The sequence below is a fragment of the Trichoderma evansii genome (genome assembly GCF_050947405.1).
Source record: "Trichoderma evansii strain SZMC 28006 chromosome Unknown GGI43scaffold_9, whole genome shotgun sequence".
Classification (NCBI taxonomy): Eukaryota; Fungi; Ascomycota; class Sordariomycetes; order Hypocreales; family Hypocreaceae; genus Trichoderma; species Trichoderma evansii.
In genome coordinates, this window is record NW_028145197.1 from 640,373 (window position 1) to 659,214 (window position 18,842).

At 43.2% G+C, this 18,842-nt stretch overlaps 5 protein-coding genes across 5 annotated transcripts; 2 read left to right on the forward strand and 3 right to left on the reverse strand.

Moving 5' to 3' along the window:
• Positions 1-1,200: 1,200 nt before the first annotated feature.
• GGI43DRAFT_433937 (flavin-containing monooxygenase) lies at positions 1,201-3,113 on the reverse strand. The gene is made up of 2 exons (XM_083209821.1): positions 2,427-3,113; positions 1,201-2,368 (listed from the first exon to the last, which is right to left on the reverse strand). The coding sequence occupies exons 1-2, from the start codon at positions 2,915-2,917 to the stop codon at positions 1,252-1,254; spliced, it is 1,608 nt and encodes a 535-aa protein (XP_083060920.1). The 5' UTR covers positions 2,918-3,113; the 3' UTR covers positions 1,201-1,251.
• GGI43DRAFT_371474 (uncharacterized protein) lies at positions 3,113-4,161 on the forward strand. The gene has a single exon (XM_083202558.1). The coding sequence runs from the start codon at positions 3,309-3,311 to the stop codon at positions 3,915-3,917; it is 609 nt and encodes a 202-aa protein (XP_083060921.1). The 5' UTR covers positions 3,113-3,308; the 3' UTR covers positions 3,918-4,161.
• Positions 4,162-7,640: 3,479 nt separating this feature from the next.
• GGI43DRAFT_404323 (ankyrin repeat domain-containing protein) lies at positions 7,641-12,391 on the forward strand. The gene is made up of 9 exons (XM_083205911.1): positions 7,641-9,345; positions 9,421-9,435; positions 9,497-9,662; positions 9,723-9,763; positions 9,830-10,537; positions 10,624-11,607; positions 11,699-11,851; positions 11,920-12,013; positions 12,141-12,391. Exons 1-9 carry the CDS (start codon positions 7,774-7,776, stop codon positions 12,365-12,367), a joined length of 3,960 nt encoding a protein of 1,319 aa, XP_083060922.1. The 5' UTR covers positions 7,641-7,773; the 3' UTR covers positions 12,368-12,391.
• A 56-nt stretch (positions 12,392-12,447) lies between these two features.
• GGI43DRAFT_433939 (uncharacterized protein) lies at positions 12,448-14,184 on the reverse strand (the record flags this gene model as incomplete). Its single annotated transcript, XM_083209822.1, has 2 exons — positions 12,448-13,320; positions 13,398-14,184. The coding sequence occupies 2 exons, from the start codon at positions 14,182-14,184 to the stop codon at positions 12,593-12,595; spliced, it is 1,515 nt and encodes a 504-aa protein (XP_083060923.1). The 3' UTR covers positions 12,448-12,592.
• A 517-nt stretch (positions 14,185-14,701) lies between these two features.
• Positions 14,702-18,812, reverse strand: GGI43DRAFT_404326 (ATP-dependent RNA helicase MTR4). Its single transcript, XM_083205912.1, has 2 exons — positions 15,372-18,812; positions 14,702-15,309 (listed from the first exon to the last, which is right to left on the reverse strand). Exons 1-2 carry the CDS (start codon positions 18,482-18,484, stop codon positions 15,129-15,131), a joined length of 3,294 nt encoding a protein of 1,097 aa, XP_083060924.1. The 5' UTR covers positions 18,485-18,812; the 3' UTR covers positions 14,702-15,128.
• Positions 18,813-18,842: the final 30 nt, after the last annotated feature.

The following is an 18,842-nucleotide window of genomic DNA, read 5'->3' on the forward strand; positions in this document are numbered from 1 at the left end:
CAGAGGGCTTTCTATCACCCAGTGCAATTTAACAAGTCATCAAGAAACCAGTTTGGGTAGCTGCAGGATTCTCATTCGCATTCACGCCTAAGAAAGTATTAGCTTGCAAGAGAGCTGCTTACAACAAACGGTGACTAGTCTATCTCTGGCATCTCGCCAATAATAAATCAGCTTAGGTCGAATGCAGCCAGCACTTTTCCGTCTCCCCGAGCACTTTTAGCATGTACCATGCCATTTCTAATAACAAGCATAACTGTAAGATGCGCTCTTAAATATTACTAAGTGCACGGGGGATAGTAATACACTGACCAATACTAATTTAGACATCATAGGGTGTCTTTTATGTAAGTAGTTAATACATTAGAACTGGGGCGTCTGTTTAAATTTGCTTCTGAAATATTAGTCTCTCTCTAACTTTCGACTGATAAATGTCATTCACGTTGTTAATTAATTAGATATACACACATGAAGATGCAGAAGTAGCCAATATGTACGTTATGATATAGCCTACCCGTTGGCCACTTGAAGTGGAACCAACGAGTAACGTAATGTGCTCAAGATTAGCCCCTTGGACAGTCTTACATGGTGTTGCAAAAGCAATCATTTGCTTCCTGGCTTAAATATTAGTAAAATATTGTGAGGCAGTATATAAGCAGCTTAGTTATAGGATTTAATTAAATGCTTACTTCCCTACTAAGGATAATTAAGTTACTAATACCGAATACCGAGTATGACTGCATTCCCGCATATAATTAGCCAGTGGATCTCTTTATGTATTAACTATTGTCAGTTAGCTGTCTAATAAATACTGTTCCTAGTAATTAGTGGGTTATATCTGGGGATCTCCGCTATCTAGTTTGACGAAGGATTATAGTATCACTGAGTAATCTACTTTGCACGCAAATCAGTTGTCAGCAATGCTACCATGTAATATCTCAAACTAGGGCATAGTATCTTATTAATTTGTTACTTAAAAGGAAGTTATTAGTTATTTATTTTCCAATTAAAGTCTTACTCAATTAGATAAAACGTAGACTACAATACGATTACATTGTTATTGCCGCCCAATTTGGTTGGGTGTGTATAGATGTACTATTATAATAGTTCCTTTTACGACGACATAACAGAGTAACACAATTTTGATACCAAATATTGCAAAGCGTAATTGTTTAATTCTAATAGACAAAAGCATATCTGTGTGCAGTTTCTATAGGGCGCTATAAGCCTTGACATAATTTCTCTCAACTCTGTCTAATTTGAAAGCTTGAATCCAACATATCCGTTATCTGATATATCTTTAATGAAGCGGTGGTAGGTGTGGAAGCCACCCAACCAAGAATGAACAGGCACATTTGATCCTTCAACGAAGTCACCGGTGATGAAAGACTTAACAGTTTTAATCAGGCTGCCATCTTCTATCTCTAGGCACTTCTTCAACCAGTCATTCTTGGCTTGTTCTTCGGCCTCAATAAGGACAGTCTTGTTGCCGCCGGTCTCTTTCTTTTTAGCTTCTGCCTTTGCAATTAGTCCAGAGATGAAGTTTCCTTGAGCCTCAATTATAGGAGGAATATTGGCGATTGGTGACTGAGGGCCAATGGAGAAGAACATGTTGGGGAATCCGATTTCGCTAAGCCCGAGGTAAGAAGTTGAGCCGTTAGCCCAGGTCTCCTTCAAGGTACCATGCGTGCCACTCGGATTGATTCGTTTAAGGCTGCCGTCCATAGCTTCATAACCAGTTGCCAGGATAATGACGTCGAGATCCCATTGCTTCTCAGTGGTTAAGATACCCTTTTCGTTAACTTCAACGAGGGGTGTATATTGATAGTTGACAATGTCAACATGCTTCTTGGCAAATGTCTCGTAATATCCAGACATGGTAACAGGGCGCTTGACATAGAGTTCAGTAGGCGTTAGCTTCTTGCGCTTATCAGGGTCAGAGATATACTGGGCAATTTTCTTCTCGAAAAATTTACACAGCTCTCGGTTGGCCTCTTCGTTTGTAACAATGTCCCCGAACGGTCCATACATAAAAGCGACACCATTTGTTCCATTCCAGAGTTCCTCCCAGATACGCTCGCGCTCCTCTGCGCTGACACTCATAGTCGGGGTATTCTTAAATGCTATGTTCTGTCCGATGGGATGATTGTCGACTGTCTCCCAAATCTCATCCCAGTTGTTATTGACCCATTCTCTTTCCTCGGATGAGATGGGTCCATTATTGTGAGGCACCACATGCTGTGACGACCGCTGGAAGGAAACTAGATGTGAAACATCATCTGCGATATTGACCAAGAGCTGAGCTCCAGATGATCCTGTGCCGATGACACCAACTTTCTTGCCCTTGAGATCACGGTGCTCAGGCCAGTCACTGAGACAATTAATTACAGTATCTTTGTTCAAGATAATATCCAATAAATTTAACTTACCCTGTGTGGTAAACAGGACCAGAAAATTTCTCAAGGCCCTTTATTTCGGGATAATTAGGTGTATGTAAATGTCCAGTAGCCAGTATAAGGTATGTGGTCTTATAAGTCTCGCCAGTAGAGTTGAAGGTAACAGTCCATGTAGATGTAGCAGCATCAAAGGAAGCTACCTTTAGTTCAGCGCTTAAATTGATGTGCTGTCCTAAATCATGACTCTCAATAAAATGTTTCAAGTATTCCAGGTTCTCCTTTTGAGTTAAGTAGCGCGTTGACCAAGGGTATGTCTTTAACATCTCCTTGTCAGCCCTGTACCTATATATCTCGCTAGTAGTGTCGGTAGTAGCTCCAGGATACTTATTCCAGTACCATGTGCCACCAACCTCTGGGGCCTTATCGAAGGCCTTCACAGAGAGGCCGAGTTGCTTGAGTTTATAGAGGTTATAAACGCCCCCAAAACCGCAGCCAACAATAATAGCATCAAGTATGTCAGACATGGCTAATGATAAACGATAAAAAATGGCTTCCGAGCTGTGCTTGGGAGAACAAGAAGGAGGGTTGTTGAGACTGCAAAGAAGAAATACAAGCGGGAGGGGTGCAGATATACTTGTGCTCTTATAGCAGCTCAACTCACAGAAAACTTCCCCAAAACACACCTGCCCCCACAAGCCGAGGATTTCTTCTTAAACAGCAAAGCAGTTGCGCCTGGCTTACTGAAAGAACTTCGGATATTCATTCGAGAGTGAGCTGATATACCCGATAGGTGGCACTCACGCTGACACTCACGCCCACTTTATATGTAGGTCCTGACGGAAACAGCAACTTTAAGTTCCATGTCTTTTAGATGGTCCTTGCCATCATGTAACAGTTGAGCACTCTCTTTCTGGAATGCGACGTACACTTTTTGGCTTAATAAGGCAGATACCCCCCTCGCACGCGGTGTATACCCAAAGAAAGCCGCAGAAGGCTCTCAGGACACACCACTTTCACAACCAGGCCCCAGCTGCACGGCATCCCACCCTCCCTGCGAGAAATATAATCATGGCCAAGAACGGCATAATCTTCCTAAACACCCCACCCCCCACGGATGGTAGATATCTCCCAGATAGCGCAACTCTCCGCACGGCAGCCTCCCCAGACACACGCAACCCCCTGACGACACTCCGCCCACGGCGCTCCTGTCATTCAGCATTACCGGATGATGACGAAGGAGTTATGACAAACTCAATAACTTTTGACATTGGTGCAATCCTAGGGGCACCAGGCCCGGAATTATTAACTATTGCGGTGTCGAATGCCGGTGAGCATTCCCTGTTGCGCAACGCGACTAGGTCTAGTTCAAAGAGCGCTATACCCATCAGGAAATGTCAACGCTTGGTTCGTGTTCCCTGTACTGCTAGATTCGTAGGGATCAGCCTTCAGAAGGGGTCCCTCAGCGTTACCTGCCAGCCATTAGCGAGACCCGGAGTCTGTTCGGAAAACGGTTATATCCTGTAGCCAAATGAGATATGGTATAGAAGGGCCTGTAAGCTCTTTATTGGCTGCCTTACATCTGTTTCTCTCTTGGAATCTCCGACTGTATATGGAAATGGTCCGGAATGTGAGATTTGAGCTTACGGTTTAATTCCGATGTCAGCAAAAAGTTCACTAGAAAATTAGTCAAGTTGACTCATATTTTAAAATGAAAAAAACTTAGCTGGCGGGGTTAATATAGCCTTAATAAAATTGTACATTTTAGCTACTTTAGAGTTACGCTTTACTTACCCCAAACCTGAACTGTTTTATATAAACGCTCTAAAATTTGCTATATTATAAGTTTCCGAGAAAATAAACGTTTAATAAAGAATAAAATAAATATTTTCATGTGTTTATGTATTTTAATATTGATATAAGATAATTTGTATTTAGTGTAAAATAAGTTACTTAAATTGATAGGACAAGCTTTTGTACACTATTAATATATAAAGCTAGAGAAAAGATTTTAGGGAATAAACGATAACTGAGAAAGCCGGAATTATATTGCTTATAGCTGGATGTAAAGTGCAGGGGACTAGAAAAAATTGCTCAGGGAGCTAATACCTGCTATATACAAGGGGTTAACTGCCTACGAAGTAGGTGCTAGCAGCTAGATCCTTGTACCTATCCCGCATAATATAAACAACATTGAAACATGAACATTAGTACATTACGAACCTTGATAATTATTAAAGATTTTAATAGTGTTACAGTAAAAAGTACTGTAATAGTCACTATATTAGCTCTTCACATCATAAAGCAGGATTTCAAAACCTTCTTTGTCAGCAATGCAGTACTTTACTATAACTAGGTACAACAAGTATATTGCTTATATCCGCTATTCGAAACAAAGCACCGCTAGGTTTAATGTATCTGCAAGTATAGGTAGGGATTCTTGAGACCTATTCTCGCCTGTACTTTAGTGTACATGTAATGTGCTTACAACTTTCTCATGCTATGATAGGTCAAAGGCGGATATTGGTAAATTCTTGCTGGCAGCCTTGGTTTACAAATCTTTGCTAGTTGTAACGATCCGTTATACCGTTAAGCCAAACAGGGGAAAAGATTGGGCCAATAATCGCTATTATAGCAATTACTGTAACGGAACCAGCTATTATAAGGGATTCAACTGTTACGAGGAACCAGGTCGTAACACTAGTATATTTATATCCAAATGCTACTTGAGCAGCCTCCTCTCAGTGGACGATTTTACTCCATATAATATATGGATCAGCTATGCTTGCTAGCTTGCGACTTCGTAGAAAAGTATTTGCTTAGACATATGATACTGTGCTTGACTCTAGTGTGAAACATTGGGAGTATCTCAGTGTGAGCCGGCTCCTACTTTTATACAGTTAGCTGGGGGATTGTCCTATGGTTTGGCTAAGGACTAAAAGTTCCATAATGAACTCAAGATAATATCATGTATGCAACCCGTAAAGCTTAAGAGGAACTAAATAGCACCGAATCAAATGTAATGGCGCTGCCCTACTTATGGCTATCGAGCTTTACACAGGTATTGAACACATGCCGAAGAGCGAATGTGCATAGTTTCTCGATTTATGCTGAGAAAAGTTCCATCATACGTAGAAAGACGATACGACATTGAGCATAAAAATATTATTTCACTGACGCCTTTTAGCGCTCCAAGTCTTCTAGCATCAAAGCAGCAACTATTAAAATTCAGCTACCTGCAGGAGTCGCACTATGAAGCCAAATGGGGAAATTTTAAACGAATGGCTACTATTTCGAAGCTGAGATGGTATTGCATTGCGATTAATCCCTGCTCTTATTGCATTTTGTGGCTTAAGTCGTCATACCTTGTTTCCTCTAAAGACGCCTGTTTATTCTTGCGATTTCTCCAATCAAGATCGCCACATTTACCTGCATTCACGTACAAAATACACATGCGTGCTTATATCAAACTCTTTATTGGCTTCATAGACTCAGAGGCAGTCTTAATAAGATTCACCCTCTGCTGTAACGGCCAATCTGATATATCTGGAGATAAAAGGATTGCACATTAGCTCCGGGGATCAATGCTTAGTTGGCATCTAACATACATGTACCTACTTAAAAAAAAAACTAAGGAGCAAGCTGAAGAGCTACCTGAATGCTGTTAAGTCAATCCCGCGAGCGGCTGCTTGATTGGCCTTCGCGGTATCCGAGCCCTACCCGAAGTGCATTCCCGTAAAGACATGTAGTCGCCCTCTGTGGTAATTTCTATTATTTTATCGCCGTTTTATAATTGGTTTTATTAATTTGGGCCGTGAATCAAGAAACATTCAATTAGCATCTGTGTAGCTCACTCCACCAGGCGTTGCAGATCGCGGTCTTAGCCGAAAACGCAAGGCTGTGGCCTACATTGTATCGCCGACTATCTCTATACGGTGGCCAATCAACTATGAGACAGTCACCAGGTAATAGGGTGGTATTTATGCCAACTCCACCGCCACCATGACAGCCCCTCACGAGCTGAACAAACGCCGGGTTCGTTTTCTCGGGAAGCTACCGCTATTATACCAAGCCTTGCTAACCATATCACCGAAGCAAATTTAACAAGTCACAGAGAGTGAGGATGACGGCTAGGCTCTTAGATATTGACACTGAGGGAAAGTAAGCTCTCAAGAAGGTCGCCGATCAAGATCAAAGTAGCAACAAGGATCATTTTACACCGAGCTGCAAGTACTCTATCTCAGCCAGTATTGCCAATATGTAACTGGCTGGTCGCGTTAGCCGTATGCATCGTGCATGCGCTGAACTAGGTTAAACTAGCCTAGCCTAAAGGCAGCCAACACCCATTTCCTATGCCCGAACTCTCGCAGCATGCACACTGCCTTCTTTTGTAATACATGACCCTAGTAAGAATATAACTAATCACAAATCAGGCACTGCATCTTGCCCCTTAAGCAATGAATTGGTAAAGTACACGAGGCTGAGAGTCTCTGTGCAAAGCTGGTACCAACATTTAACTGTGCCTGATAACCATCTGAGTCTTGTCTCTACCGTCATTGTGCAATAAAATGTGTCAAAAATCAGCCTCTAAACGACTATGTATGGCGGAGTCAACTTCTTTCTCCTTCGTATAGGTATTAGCCTGTATGTACAAACCCGTAAATCTGTTATATTGCCGTAGCTTTTGGTTTCCATGGTTTTTTTTCATTTGCTACAAAAGCACCTAAGTCTGCATCTGATACTGCTTTGACTGTCTCGCCATATTGTTTAGACCCTTGTTTTCCAGTCAACTTGGGTGATACTTCTCGGTGTAAGTATGTAAAATGGATGCATCTTCAGGTAAATTTAGGCAGGGATACCATGCATATTGCATGGTGTGAACCTTGTTATTCAGCTCTACCTTGTGCACTTAATTCTCAAAATGCGGTACGGAGATAATACAAGGCAGCCCAGACGAAGGATTCATTTCGATGCCTATTCGTTATAAGAGTCAAAGAGACCATTAAAATTAATGGAAAATTGCCTTGCAGACGCTTATAAGTGGTCAGCAGCCCTACAATTCAAATGTCTCAGCCTAAGGATGAGCTATCATTCAGTTCTGTATGTGCAAATTATTCGCTTCACCGAAACCTCGCCCTATTGGACAAAATAATTCTGGGAATGGTAGTACTAAAAAAAATCCCGCTGCAATCCAATCCATACCCTGTGAAACATATAATAGTGCTCTCTGTACTCCGTAACAATGCCCAAAATAAAAGAACATTTATACCTGCTCTCCGACGTTCATACTCGTACCAGATCATATTTAATACACATTATTGAAGAATTTTCAACTTTATTTATCTCGTCCCGGTATTTTGATTCTGTTGTTACATCATCCGTCATGGCAGAGGTGAACTCAATGAATCCGCGCGCTGTTCAAATCCGCGCTCCACCGAGCTTGACAACTTGTATCGACATCGTTAATAAAGCCACCGCACCTTATCACAATGAGAGGCCAATGCGTGGAGCTATAATTTCATTTGATTTCAAGTACCCTTCAACTATATTCTTTGTCCAGAAGGAATCCATTCCCAAATTCGATTTGAATTTTATAATTCAAATTCAAGATGAATATCATGTACCTATTGAGGTTCAAGCAGTGGAAGCCAACCACTTTAACCTTGACAATAACATCGCAAAACTATTGAACGACTCAACAAAATTTCCTACAGTCGAAATTAAGTCCTTGGAGAGTGGGACAGTCAAAGCCCAAATGTCCCCGCCCGATGATTATGGCAATTGGGGCGACAATAACGTCAGGCTTGTGGTGCTTTCAAACGTTTATCCATCAAATATCGATGTGTCAGTGTCTTTATCTGCAACAAATGGAACTCGCCATCTCCGAAGCGCTTTTACCGGTGCTAGTCGCCCTTATACGGCATCATCTCCTAACGAAGAAAAGCTTCGCAAACTGTTATGTTGGACAGCAGGGCTCGGGTATGTCAAATTTTTTAAAGCATATCTCGATCAAGTACCACTTGGACTTGAAACGGAAGATACATTTGGCATGACACCTTTTTCCTGGGCAGCACAAATTGGCCGAGCTTCAGCAGTCAAGTTGGCGCTGCAACAAGCCGGTTCCATTTGCGCCAGGAGAAGAACTACTAGGGGTCCTGCCCCTCTCGAAGCTGCAGCACGCAGCAAAGACGAAACAATTTTTATTTCTTTTCTCAAGTGGCTCAAATATCTCGAAAATCCAATAGTCGATACGACATCTGAGCCTGACGAAATTCCTGATGTCCCGCCAGACCTCGGTGACGACGATATTGAGCGAGAAATTCAGTTAGCGGTCCGCAATGAGCAGGCTGTAACAATCCGAAAATTGGTTGAATTACTCCGCAATAGACAAGGTGAAAAAGCCAAACAAGACAAATGGCTAGTCAATAGGATGGTAAAGGCAGCAGAGGAGGGGGGCCTCTATCTTGTTCAAGCTTTAAAATTCTGTGGTGCGGACGTCAATTGCAAGGATGACAGCCACGTGACGCCACTTATGGGTGCGATGAACAAGGGGAAAACAAAAGTTGCTGAGTATCTGATATTTCAAGGTGCTATGGATACTCATAATCGTGCATTACACACTGCCGTAATAAACAGGCAGCACAGTACAATTCGAGCACTATTACAGGTCAAAAAACTGAAAGATGGAGAAACGAAGAATGAATTGCTCCGGATTGCAGCTGATAATAAAGATTCAACAACTCTCATGCTACTCTACACCGAAAAGCTAGCAACACCGGATGATTTGCACCCAAAAGTCGACAGACTCTTTGAAGCAACAGTCGTTGATTTCTCCGAGAACCAAAGCCCGAAATTTCAAGAGCTTAGTGTGAAAGACTTAATGGAAAAACCTGGATCCTTTTTCGACTTTACAGACAGATCCGAGTTTAAATGGTTTCATTTACCGGCAAATAATGTACGTGCCATTGTCCCTTATGCCGGTTAATCCCTCTAAATCAAATTTCTTTGCTTACTGGTTGTTCTGCATCAGATGAAATGGGCTGAGGTGAGTTATCCGCGTCTTAACGAAATAAGAGGAGAGTATTTCTTAATTGTCAAAACAAAAGGCATTAATTGGCAAAATATACTATCAAAATCCATCATTAGCTTCGAAGGTCCTCGAGCAAAAGCGATGGATAAAGAGACAGCACGAAGGAGAAAAAGGCTCTTCACACGCACGATTCATGATGCCAGCATGTCACGACTTCCAAGAAGCCTTCAGAAACAAGAAGAGTAAGAGTTTATTTTCTAATTTCTCAACTGTATTAAACACTTAGCTAATCTATATTATAGAAACTGAATATGAAAGAGAAGACAGACATGTGGTTCTTTTTGTTAGTATTGTGGCTGATTAAATGTTGTTATCATCGATGCAGCTACTGACGACAGTGGAAAAATAGATGCCTTATCTTCACTGGGATGAGGAAGCGGCACTGAAAAAAAGATCGGAATTTCTTGCGCAACACTCCCCAGAAGTATCACCCTCTGATAAAACACAGACACCGTCACCCGATACTTCAACAGAAATACTACTCTCAAAGGCTGAGATAACGTATAAAAGGCCTACCTTAGAGGAGAAGTCTCAAAGAGAAGAGATGCTATTACATAAATATCTGCTCTCTGAGAGTAAACAAAATAATAATTCTCGCCACCTTCTCCATATTCGGCGAACCTTGGATCAGTCTCTATATCATAATTTGAAGGACACAAAAATTCGAGATGCTGACCAAACTGTTCGTCGATATCAACAGTTACTAAATAAAGACAAACAGCCCGACGAGATTCCATTCACTGTTATTATGGTAGATCAGCTTTGGCTATGGATCCTCCTTGGTCCATCAGGAAAAGCTCAAGCTGTCGTAACATGTTTTCCCTCTAGAGATTGGTTCGACGTTGATCGAGAATCAAACCCTAAAAGATTGGACCCGCGACGAACCACCGACGTTTTACAAACTACTAAATCGTACATTCAGCAAAGGCCTGATGCAGCAAAAACGCCATATGATCTCGCAGGAGTTATCGCCAGCAGATGTTCAAGAGCACTTTTGGATCACTCAACCGATATGCTTGATTTCACAGAAGTTTATGAAAACTCGATCAGTTATATTGTGCGTCATTACTTCCTTTCTTTTTAGTTTTTCACGTTCAAACTTGCGAGGCTTCTGCTAACTCTTTATGAATGTAATTGGAGCAGATGAATGAAGAAGTCTTGCTTTTCAATACATTTAATCACTTGATGCAAACTCGCACAAAAGGGATGCAACGGCTACAAACAGCGAGCCAGCCAAACGAAGAAGACCATCCGAGAGAAGCTGATTCATGTTTAGCGAATGATATTTTAGAAGAAATAGAGTCTTTGGGGAAAGATCCAAAAGAGACCGACAAGCCGGAAAAGATAGTAGAGCCTAAAAAAATCCAAGAGTCAAAAACGAAAAAAGGGCCAAAAGATCGTTTACTAGACTACCGAAATTATACTCTGGATACAGAAATCCCCGATGAAGATGAAATTGAAGGACTGAAGAAAGGACTAAATAGACGACCAAAGAAAGAACCGAAGAAAGAACCGAAGAAAGGATCGGAGAAAGGACCAAAAAAATCGGCAGAAACGGAGGCCCAGCGCCTTACTAACCTTTTTGAGAAGTTTGGTAGGTTTTTCGTTCTTGATATAACCAGAGAGATCTCTCTCCTCAGGCAGATCAAAGATATCCAAGATGAATTGGAAATGATGGAAAAGGTATTCGCAGATCAAAAAGAAGTTATTGAAGCTTTGGATCGAATTATTCGCTCTATGATACGATCTAACGACCCAAACGATGATAAGCAGGAAGCTTTGAGCACCAAGTACAACTTACGAAGAAGCGATAGTAATCTTAAGCCAGTTGGAGACGACTCTGAAAGTACTCATGACTTCCACAGAGAATACAAGTGGTCGAGTACGGCTGAATCAGATGTGACTGACGACGCCAAGAGTGTTGTTGGAGATGAACATTTATTTGCATATGAACAGCATGGGTATCTTGATAAAGAAGCTCAAAAGAGAAAAGACTTCATGAAGCAAGCTCAAAGCATAATCTGGCAATTTCGTCACCAGAAACAAAATCTTCCGATTCGTACTGTCAATCGATTTGCAGAACAGATTAAAAAAATGAATGAGCGAGCAAGAAACACGAATAAGGCAGTTTGTCAGCCCCATTTCCCTCCTTTTCTCTCTCTCTCTCTCTCCACTTTTTTTTTATAAAGGAGAATGACGCTAACAGGATAATGTATAGCTGAGTACTCTCGTTGATTTAAAACAGAAACAGAATAACATGATAGACACTCGAACTGCTCGCCTTCAGGCAGAACAATCGCACACAATGGCAATGGAAGCTGAGAGACAAGGCAGAACGCTTATGGTATTCACAGTTGTTACCATTGTCTTCGTAGGTCTCATAAATTACTACAGTCAGCAAAAGTTCACTGCCATGTATTGACATACGACGCCTCATAGCTTCCTTTATCTTTTATCGCCGCCTTTTTCGCGATTCCTGTCCAAGAATTCGGCAACAATTATTTAACTCTGGATTTCGTGTCAATGATAACTTGTAAGCATTATTATTATTTTCTATTTAAGCTACAGCCTTCTTTTTGTCTGCTTTCTATTCTTTGTTCTTTACATTTACCCCTTGAACGTCATGAAAACAGCAGACTAATCAAATCTTACCTCTCTAGTCCCTGTATCTGCGGCTACGTCAATTTTAATCATTGTCATTGGGTTTGCGGCTTCTGAATGGGAATGGATCAGAGACAAACTTGAGCCAAAAGTCTTAAGCTGGTTAAACAAAAGTTCGGACTTCACTGATAAGGGTAAACAGAATGAATCTAGCATAAAAGAGAGCGATGGGATGTCCAGCCACTTATCAGAAATGATTCTGAAACCAAATGATTCTAGGGTTTGAGTTGCGAAAACGATAATACAGGCCTCTTTAATAAAATATGATGACCATCAATAGATCGCATCATGAATACAAGTATGTGTTTATATACATTGATCATCATTTCCTGGATAATATAAGCTCCAATGAATAAGAGTAATTTCTTAAGGAGACAGTACATACGATATAGATTACAGATACACCATCTACCTATTCCTTATTTTGAGTAAGCAACTCGATGTCAAAATGTCAAAATTCATCCTTTATTACTTGACAAAGGTCAGACGAGCGGTCACGTCTTGATACAGTATAAAGCCCTTTTGCTTCCCTCCGCATCTGCCAAAGTGATGCAGGCTCAACGACTTGAATAGGCAGTTTCAAGTAATAGATGGCATCTGCATGGGACCCAATAGTCTTCTCAATATGCTCTTCCCTTATACCAAGTCTACAAGATGGAAGTGTCGAAGCAACATTCTGCCATGACTCAATTATACAAGGGCTCATCTCCAAGTGCCATGTCCCGCGCCATGTGATGGACGGATAGTCGTTCCTATCCACGCGATACATAAATGCACAGGCATGGTCCTTTCCGCAGTTCCAAAGCACAAATGTTCGCATCTTGGATATTTGCTGTACGAGATTCCCAGCTCGGCAAAGCAAAGCGTCGATCTCGTCACGCTCTTCATAATCACTCTGTAGGAGTTGCGATGTGAGCGACAGAGTCTGCAGCTTTGGCCAGATCCATATTGGTTGGCATATCCGAAACATGTCCTCGGCATCGACCATGAAAGACACGACAAGATGAGATAACTCTAAACTTTTGAAGGCAAAGGCCTCGTCATATCTGTCTTGGCGGTCCAACGGAGCTAATTGGATGAAGGAGATCGGCAATGTGCGGTGAAAATTATTTGAGTCTTGAAACACTACCAGTCGTTTAAGTCTCTTGGGAAGCTGATTTCGAATTATAAAAGAGAGAGCTGTACTCGAAAGTTAGCTAATGACGTTAAATTGAATATGGAATCACGAGTCTTGTTGCAAAAGATAGATGGCATACATTCGTCTTCAAGTTCCATGAACATGTCTTTTGAATCCCACGGCTCATACACAATGTTCTCCAGACAGGGCAGACTTTGGAGCAGTTCAGCCAATGAAAAGGGGAGAATGTCATGGCGGAGCTGCCGGTGTATAATAAGCTGAGTGACTGCTTTAACTATCGGGAGCGTCTTGGAGTTTAATTCAAGCCTGATAGGATGCAAAAGCTGATGCGTAGCTGGCATTGAGGGAAGTCCGACTGGTACGCCATGGAGCCAACCATGGTTTGGATCGTTATACGGATAGACAGCTACATAAGGCTCTAGTGCTTCCTCTTCATTCTCAACGTAATCAGTAGAGAAATATAAATTTGGGAAAAAATGCTCCGAATCGCTGGGACAGACCACATTGAGCTCCAACGTCAATTCATTAGCCGCTTCCCAGCTGCTAAGAATCGAATATATCTTCCGTACCGCCTTAGTCACAGTGCGGCCTGTATGCTCCATTGTCGAGCGCCAATTAGAGCAGCATCTTAGATTATATCTTCGCAGCTCAATGTCAAACCAAATGTGGCGAATGAGATGCCTCTTGTTCGGCGGAACCATGGATGTAAACTCGCCAAGGCGTGACGACCGAATCTTCAGCTTCCTGTAGTTTGCTTTTTCCAAGATGTCCTGCCACTGTCTGCAGACGGACGCAAGGGAAGCCCAGCCTGGATGTTTCTGGTGGGCGACTAATTCCAGGATCGTGATACGAATCTCTGCTGGCAGAGACTTCCATGATGTTATTATAGAAGTGTGGGAAGCCATTGCTTTCAGCTTCTGTCTTCGGTGTAATGGCTGTATAATTTCGAAACGCTTTCAGAGAAAGTTATACACCCAGCAGGTAAGACTCTCGGTATAAGTCTAACAGATGAACGACAATATGCTATCGTAATGATACAGGTTGAAATACAGATTGACGAAGAACAAATCTGCAAGAGAGGGGGAAGAAAGCTATGGTCTATTATATACTAAATAATTTACATGTCTGGACTAACTTTGGTGGATTTTTTTGCCTTTGAGGGCACCTCCAAATGATATGCTTCGCCATATTAAACTTCACAGTTGCACTTGTTTAACATCGGATAGTTTCGACTGGAAGAAAAAAAAAGTGTAAAATGACTCTCAACTTTTAAAGAAAAAGAAAGTGGACGGTGCATACATCATACTTTTTCCCCATTCAGTTATTGAATTAGCCCACGGAGGCGAATACGCAGTAGCATGCAATGCCTCCTTACCATTTACCATTTCTTCATGGTCATTTTCATTATACAAGCCTCAACTAGCCGAACTATATTGTCTTAAAGACCCATCTTTACGCCTCTTAGTGCAACTTCACTATTCTATTCACATGTACTTCTTTTCAGCAGAAAGCTTCATGGAGTAAAATGATTCTCACAAAAAAATTAAATACTCAATAAGTTCAAGCCACTCTTCAACAGATCTTCCAATATCGAAAATCTTGGTCATCTACCAATATCATAACAGCTATCCACGTGTACCAGCAGGCAAAAAACACATATTTCTTTTAATCTCCCCCATGCTCCTTAAACTCCACCAACCATGAATGATGCCAAGCAAAGGAACCCAAAAAAAGAGGTATCTACTCCGTACATATGGCTCTTTAATAACCGGCTTGAATGCCGAGAGAAACAAGAATGCTTTCCCCTTTCCCTTCCTCTAACGAATAACATGAGTACCCTCTACCGCGCTTACAGATACAAGCTCTGGGCGGCCACGATATCTCTCCTGATCTTGCCTAAGCTCTCCTCAAACTTCTTGGTCAGATCGTCGTTGCCCATAACCTTGGCGGCCTGAGCCATTTGTCGCAAAAGCTCCTCGAGACGGCGGAAGATACGAATAAACGAACCCTCGTAGACGTTTGCCATTTTGCTAAAAGGAAAATATCGTTAATTAAAAATGATCCATCAAATGACTCGGATATCGTTACTTACCAAATCTCAACAAACGGCCGTCCCTGCGCCCACGCATAAATCGTTTCCATAAGCTGCCACTTCAAGCTCTGGGCATACTGGTCCTCATTAACATCCAGCTTAGACTCCTGGCTAACCTTTGCAATCAGTCGAGCCTTGGCCTGGATCTCGCGGTAAGGCTTCTGGAGCTCTTCCTTCAACGCTTGGGTCTCAATCTTCTCGTCGAATACGAAGCAGCTGAGAACAGCGGCAATCGTCTCAGGAGTCATCTCGTTGAAGAATCGGTCAAAGAGAAGCTCTGACAAGAGAAGCTCGTGACCCTCGGTGGAAGAAATCTCACAAGCAACACGAGCTTTGAGCTGAACGACCTCGGCATCGTTAATGAATCCGAGACGACGCAGCACACGCTTTCTGGACTTGAGTTCATCCAGCTGCGCAATGCTATGGGCCTTTGCAATCTCCTTCTTCTTCTCCTTGATCTTGTCCAAAATCTGAACCTTGACGTGATACTGATCCCACAATGAAGGAAGCATAGGAGACATGTGCAGTGGGTTAGTTACGAGTCTGGACTCGAGGACTTCAATCTTTCGGAGAAGTTGCTTAAAAGATTCATCTGAGATATCCATGTTCTCAAGAGGATCCAAGATAGGCACGCCATCTGGGAATCGGCGCTGTACTTCGCTCAACGCCTTTGCGGAGTCTTTGCGATCATCATCAGACTTCAGGCCATCCTTTGGCATGAAGATTCGGATCTGGCTGACCGCTTTGATGCATGTAAGAAGGCACGGCACGACGGCGAACATGCCATCACCGTTGGTGGAGGGCTTCAGACCGGGCGGCATTTCTCCAGATGGCTGGCCAGGAATAATCTCCGCACTTGACTTGGAAATGTAGAGAAGAACTTCGATGATGTGGGATTCCTGGGGCGGGTAATCAGGCTCACCAAGCTTGGGAGCCCGTCGCGGGTATTGATCAGTAATAACACCCCAACCAAAGTCGAGTCCGCCACCAATTTTCTCTACTGACTCCTTGGGATTGTGGATCTGGACAAGTCGGCCAGGCTGTAAGAAGGGTAGACAGTAGTTCGGGTGCTGAATGACCGCTCGCATGTCCTTTGTGTATGTGTTTAGCTGTTGTCGGATTGTGTAGTAGTCCTTGACGGTGGCTTCATCAGGTATTGTCAGCGCATCCTTCTCCTGCTGCAAAGCCATCAGGTCCTTCTCGAGGCTAGGAACACTGGCCGCATTCTGGAACTGGTGGAAACATCTCTCCAGCATGAATTCAGGAGAAATAGCCTCAATTCTGAGAAGGTTAAGAATCATGTTGTAGCCCAGGTAGAACGCAGAGTTGAGTCTATCCTGCTGGCCAGTAACAATCTGCTTGGCCACATCTGGCTCAAGCTTATCGTCAATCATCATGATGACAACACCTCGAGCATCAAGACCACGACGACCAGCACGTCCGGCCATCTGAACGTATTCTGATGAGGTGATGGGTCGAATGTTTACACCGTCCCACTTCGTGACCTGAGTAAAGACGACTGTCTTGGCAGGCATGTTGAGACCGATGGAGAAGGTCTCTGTAGCGAACAGAACTTTGATCAAGGACTCTTGGAACAAAATCTCGATTGTCTCCTTGAGAATTGGCAGCAGACCAGAGTGATGGACACCGACACCCTTCTGCAGCAGAGGCAAGAGGTTCTGGATCTGTGGCAGCTCTCTATCTTGCTCTGACAAACTCTCAATAGCACTCTGGAAGACCTTATTTACCATAGCCTTTTCAGAATCGTCGTTAAAGTTGAGGTTGGAAATTTTGACCGCCATGTTTTCAACCTCCCGTTTGGAGAAATTGAAGACGATGACAGGGTTAAAATTCTTCTTGACCGTCATTCGAATAATCTTGTTGATGTCGGAGCCTTCGTCAGCACCGCCCTTGTTGGTCTTCTTGTTCTTTCCCTTTCCTTTCATCTTGGCGGTGAAATCAGCAGGGTCAGAGCCCTTCTTCTCTTCAACTTCGGCCATAACAAGGTTGAAATTCTCCTCGTTGAAGTAACCCTTTTCGTCCACCACCATTCTCGCTCCCTTTCCTCCGGCAGGGTAAAAGTAGTTTTGTAACGGAGTAGGTCTGAAATCGGTGTAAACGACGTGGCAGGCCTGGTGGTGGATCTTGGCGATCCACTCGGCAAACTGGAAGGCGTTCGGAATGGTGGCAGAAAGGAAAACGTATCGGACCTTGTCGGGAAGCATGATAATTGTCTCCTCCCAAACGACACCTCGAGTCTTGTCTCGCATGTAGTGGATTTCGTCGAATACAACCCAAGCAACTTCGCGCATAATCTCAGAACCGCGATACAACATTGATCGCAAAATCTCTGTGGTCATGACCAAGCAACTTGCCGTGGGGTTGATTGTAACATCACCAGTCATCAATCCAACATCTCCAAAGATAGCTTCAAAGTCTCGGTATTTCTGGTTACTCAGCGCCTTGATCGGACTGGTGTAAATGACCCTCTGGTTGCGCTTGAGACACTGTGCGACCGCGTATTCTGCCACCACCGTCTTACCCGCACTGGTGTGTGCCGACACCAAAACACTTTCGTCGCGCTCGATCGATGCAACGGACAAGCTCTGGAAGGGATCCAGCTTGAAAGGATATGTTCGCGCGGGCTCTTCGGGCGACTTGTGCTCGGAAAGAGGAATGTACTCGTAGTTGAGATCGGGTGGAAGAGCCACCTGATGCTGAATATTGTGTGACAGAACGAGTGACGCATCCTGTGAAACAAATGTTGAGGCGCCCGCGACCTCTCTTGACTCTGCCGTCTGGAAGTTGTCCGTCATGACCGGCCCAGCCTCTTCAGCTTCCTTGCGTCGCTTCTTGTCCTGGTGATCGGGCGCATCCGAGTCCTCCTCGTCCTCAGACTCCTCGTCTCGAGAAGCCTCGGCAGCGTCAGCCATGCCGACGTCCGCATTGTCGTTTGTCGCATCCGCATCCGCTTCTGCGCTGCCATTCATCGCTTCGTCGGCCTTCCGCTTCTTGCTCTGGGCTCTGCTACGGCTCTTCTGCGGCGTTCTTTCATCTTCGCTGTCGCTTGGGGCCCCCGCCTGGCCGTCGAAAACATCAAACATGTCATCCATCTTGCCGAATCTGTGTCTTAATTGCAGCTATGGATGAGCGGAAAGGTATGCTGAAATTAGGAAAAGAAAAATGGGAAGCTTTAAAAAACCGGCGTCGCTGATTATGGGCGAGTGTGGAGCCGATTAACTGTAACTTGCTTGTCTAAAATCGCAATGGAAAGCTTTTGACAAGAATTAAAAATTCCAGGCTGGTGACAAAATTAGAATATCAAGTCAACCACATTAGCCAATCAAATTAGTTAGACATTGAAGTCAAATTTCACCTGGAAGGTACAGATCTTCCAAACGGTACAAAACGCAAAGATTGTTTGACGAAATATTTCCCTGAAAAGAAGTGGATTTAGAGCGGCAGAAAAGA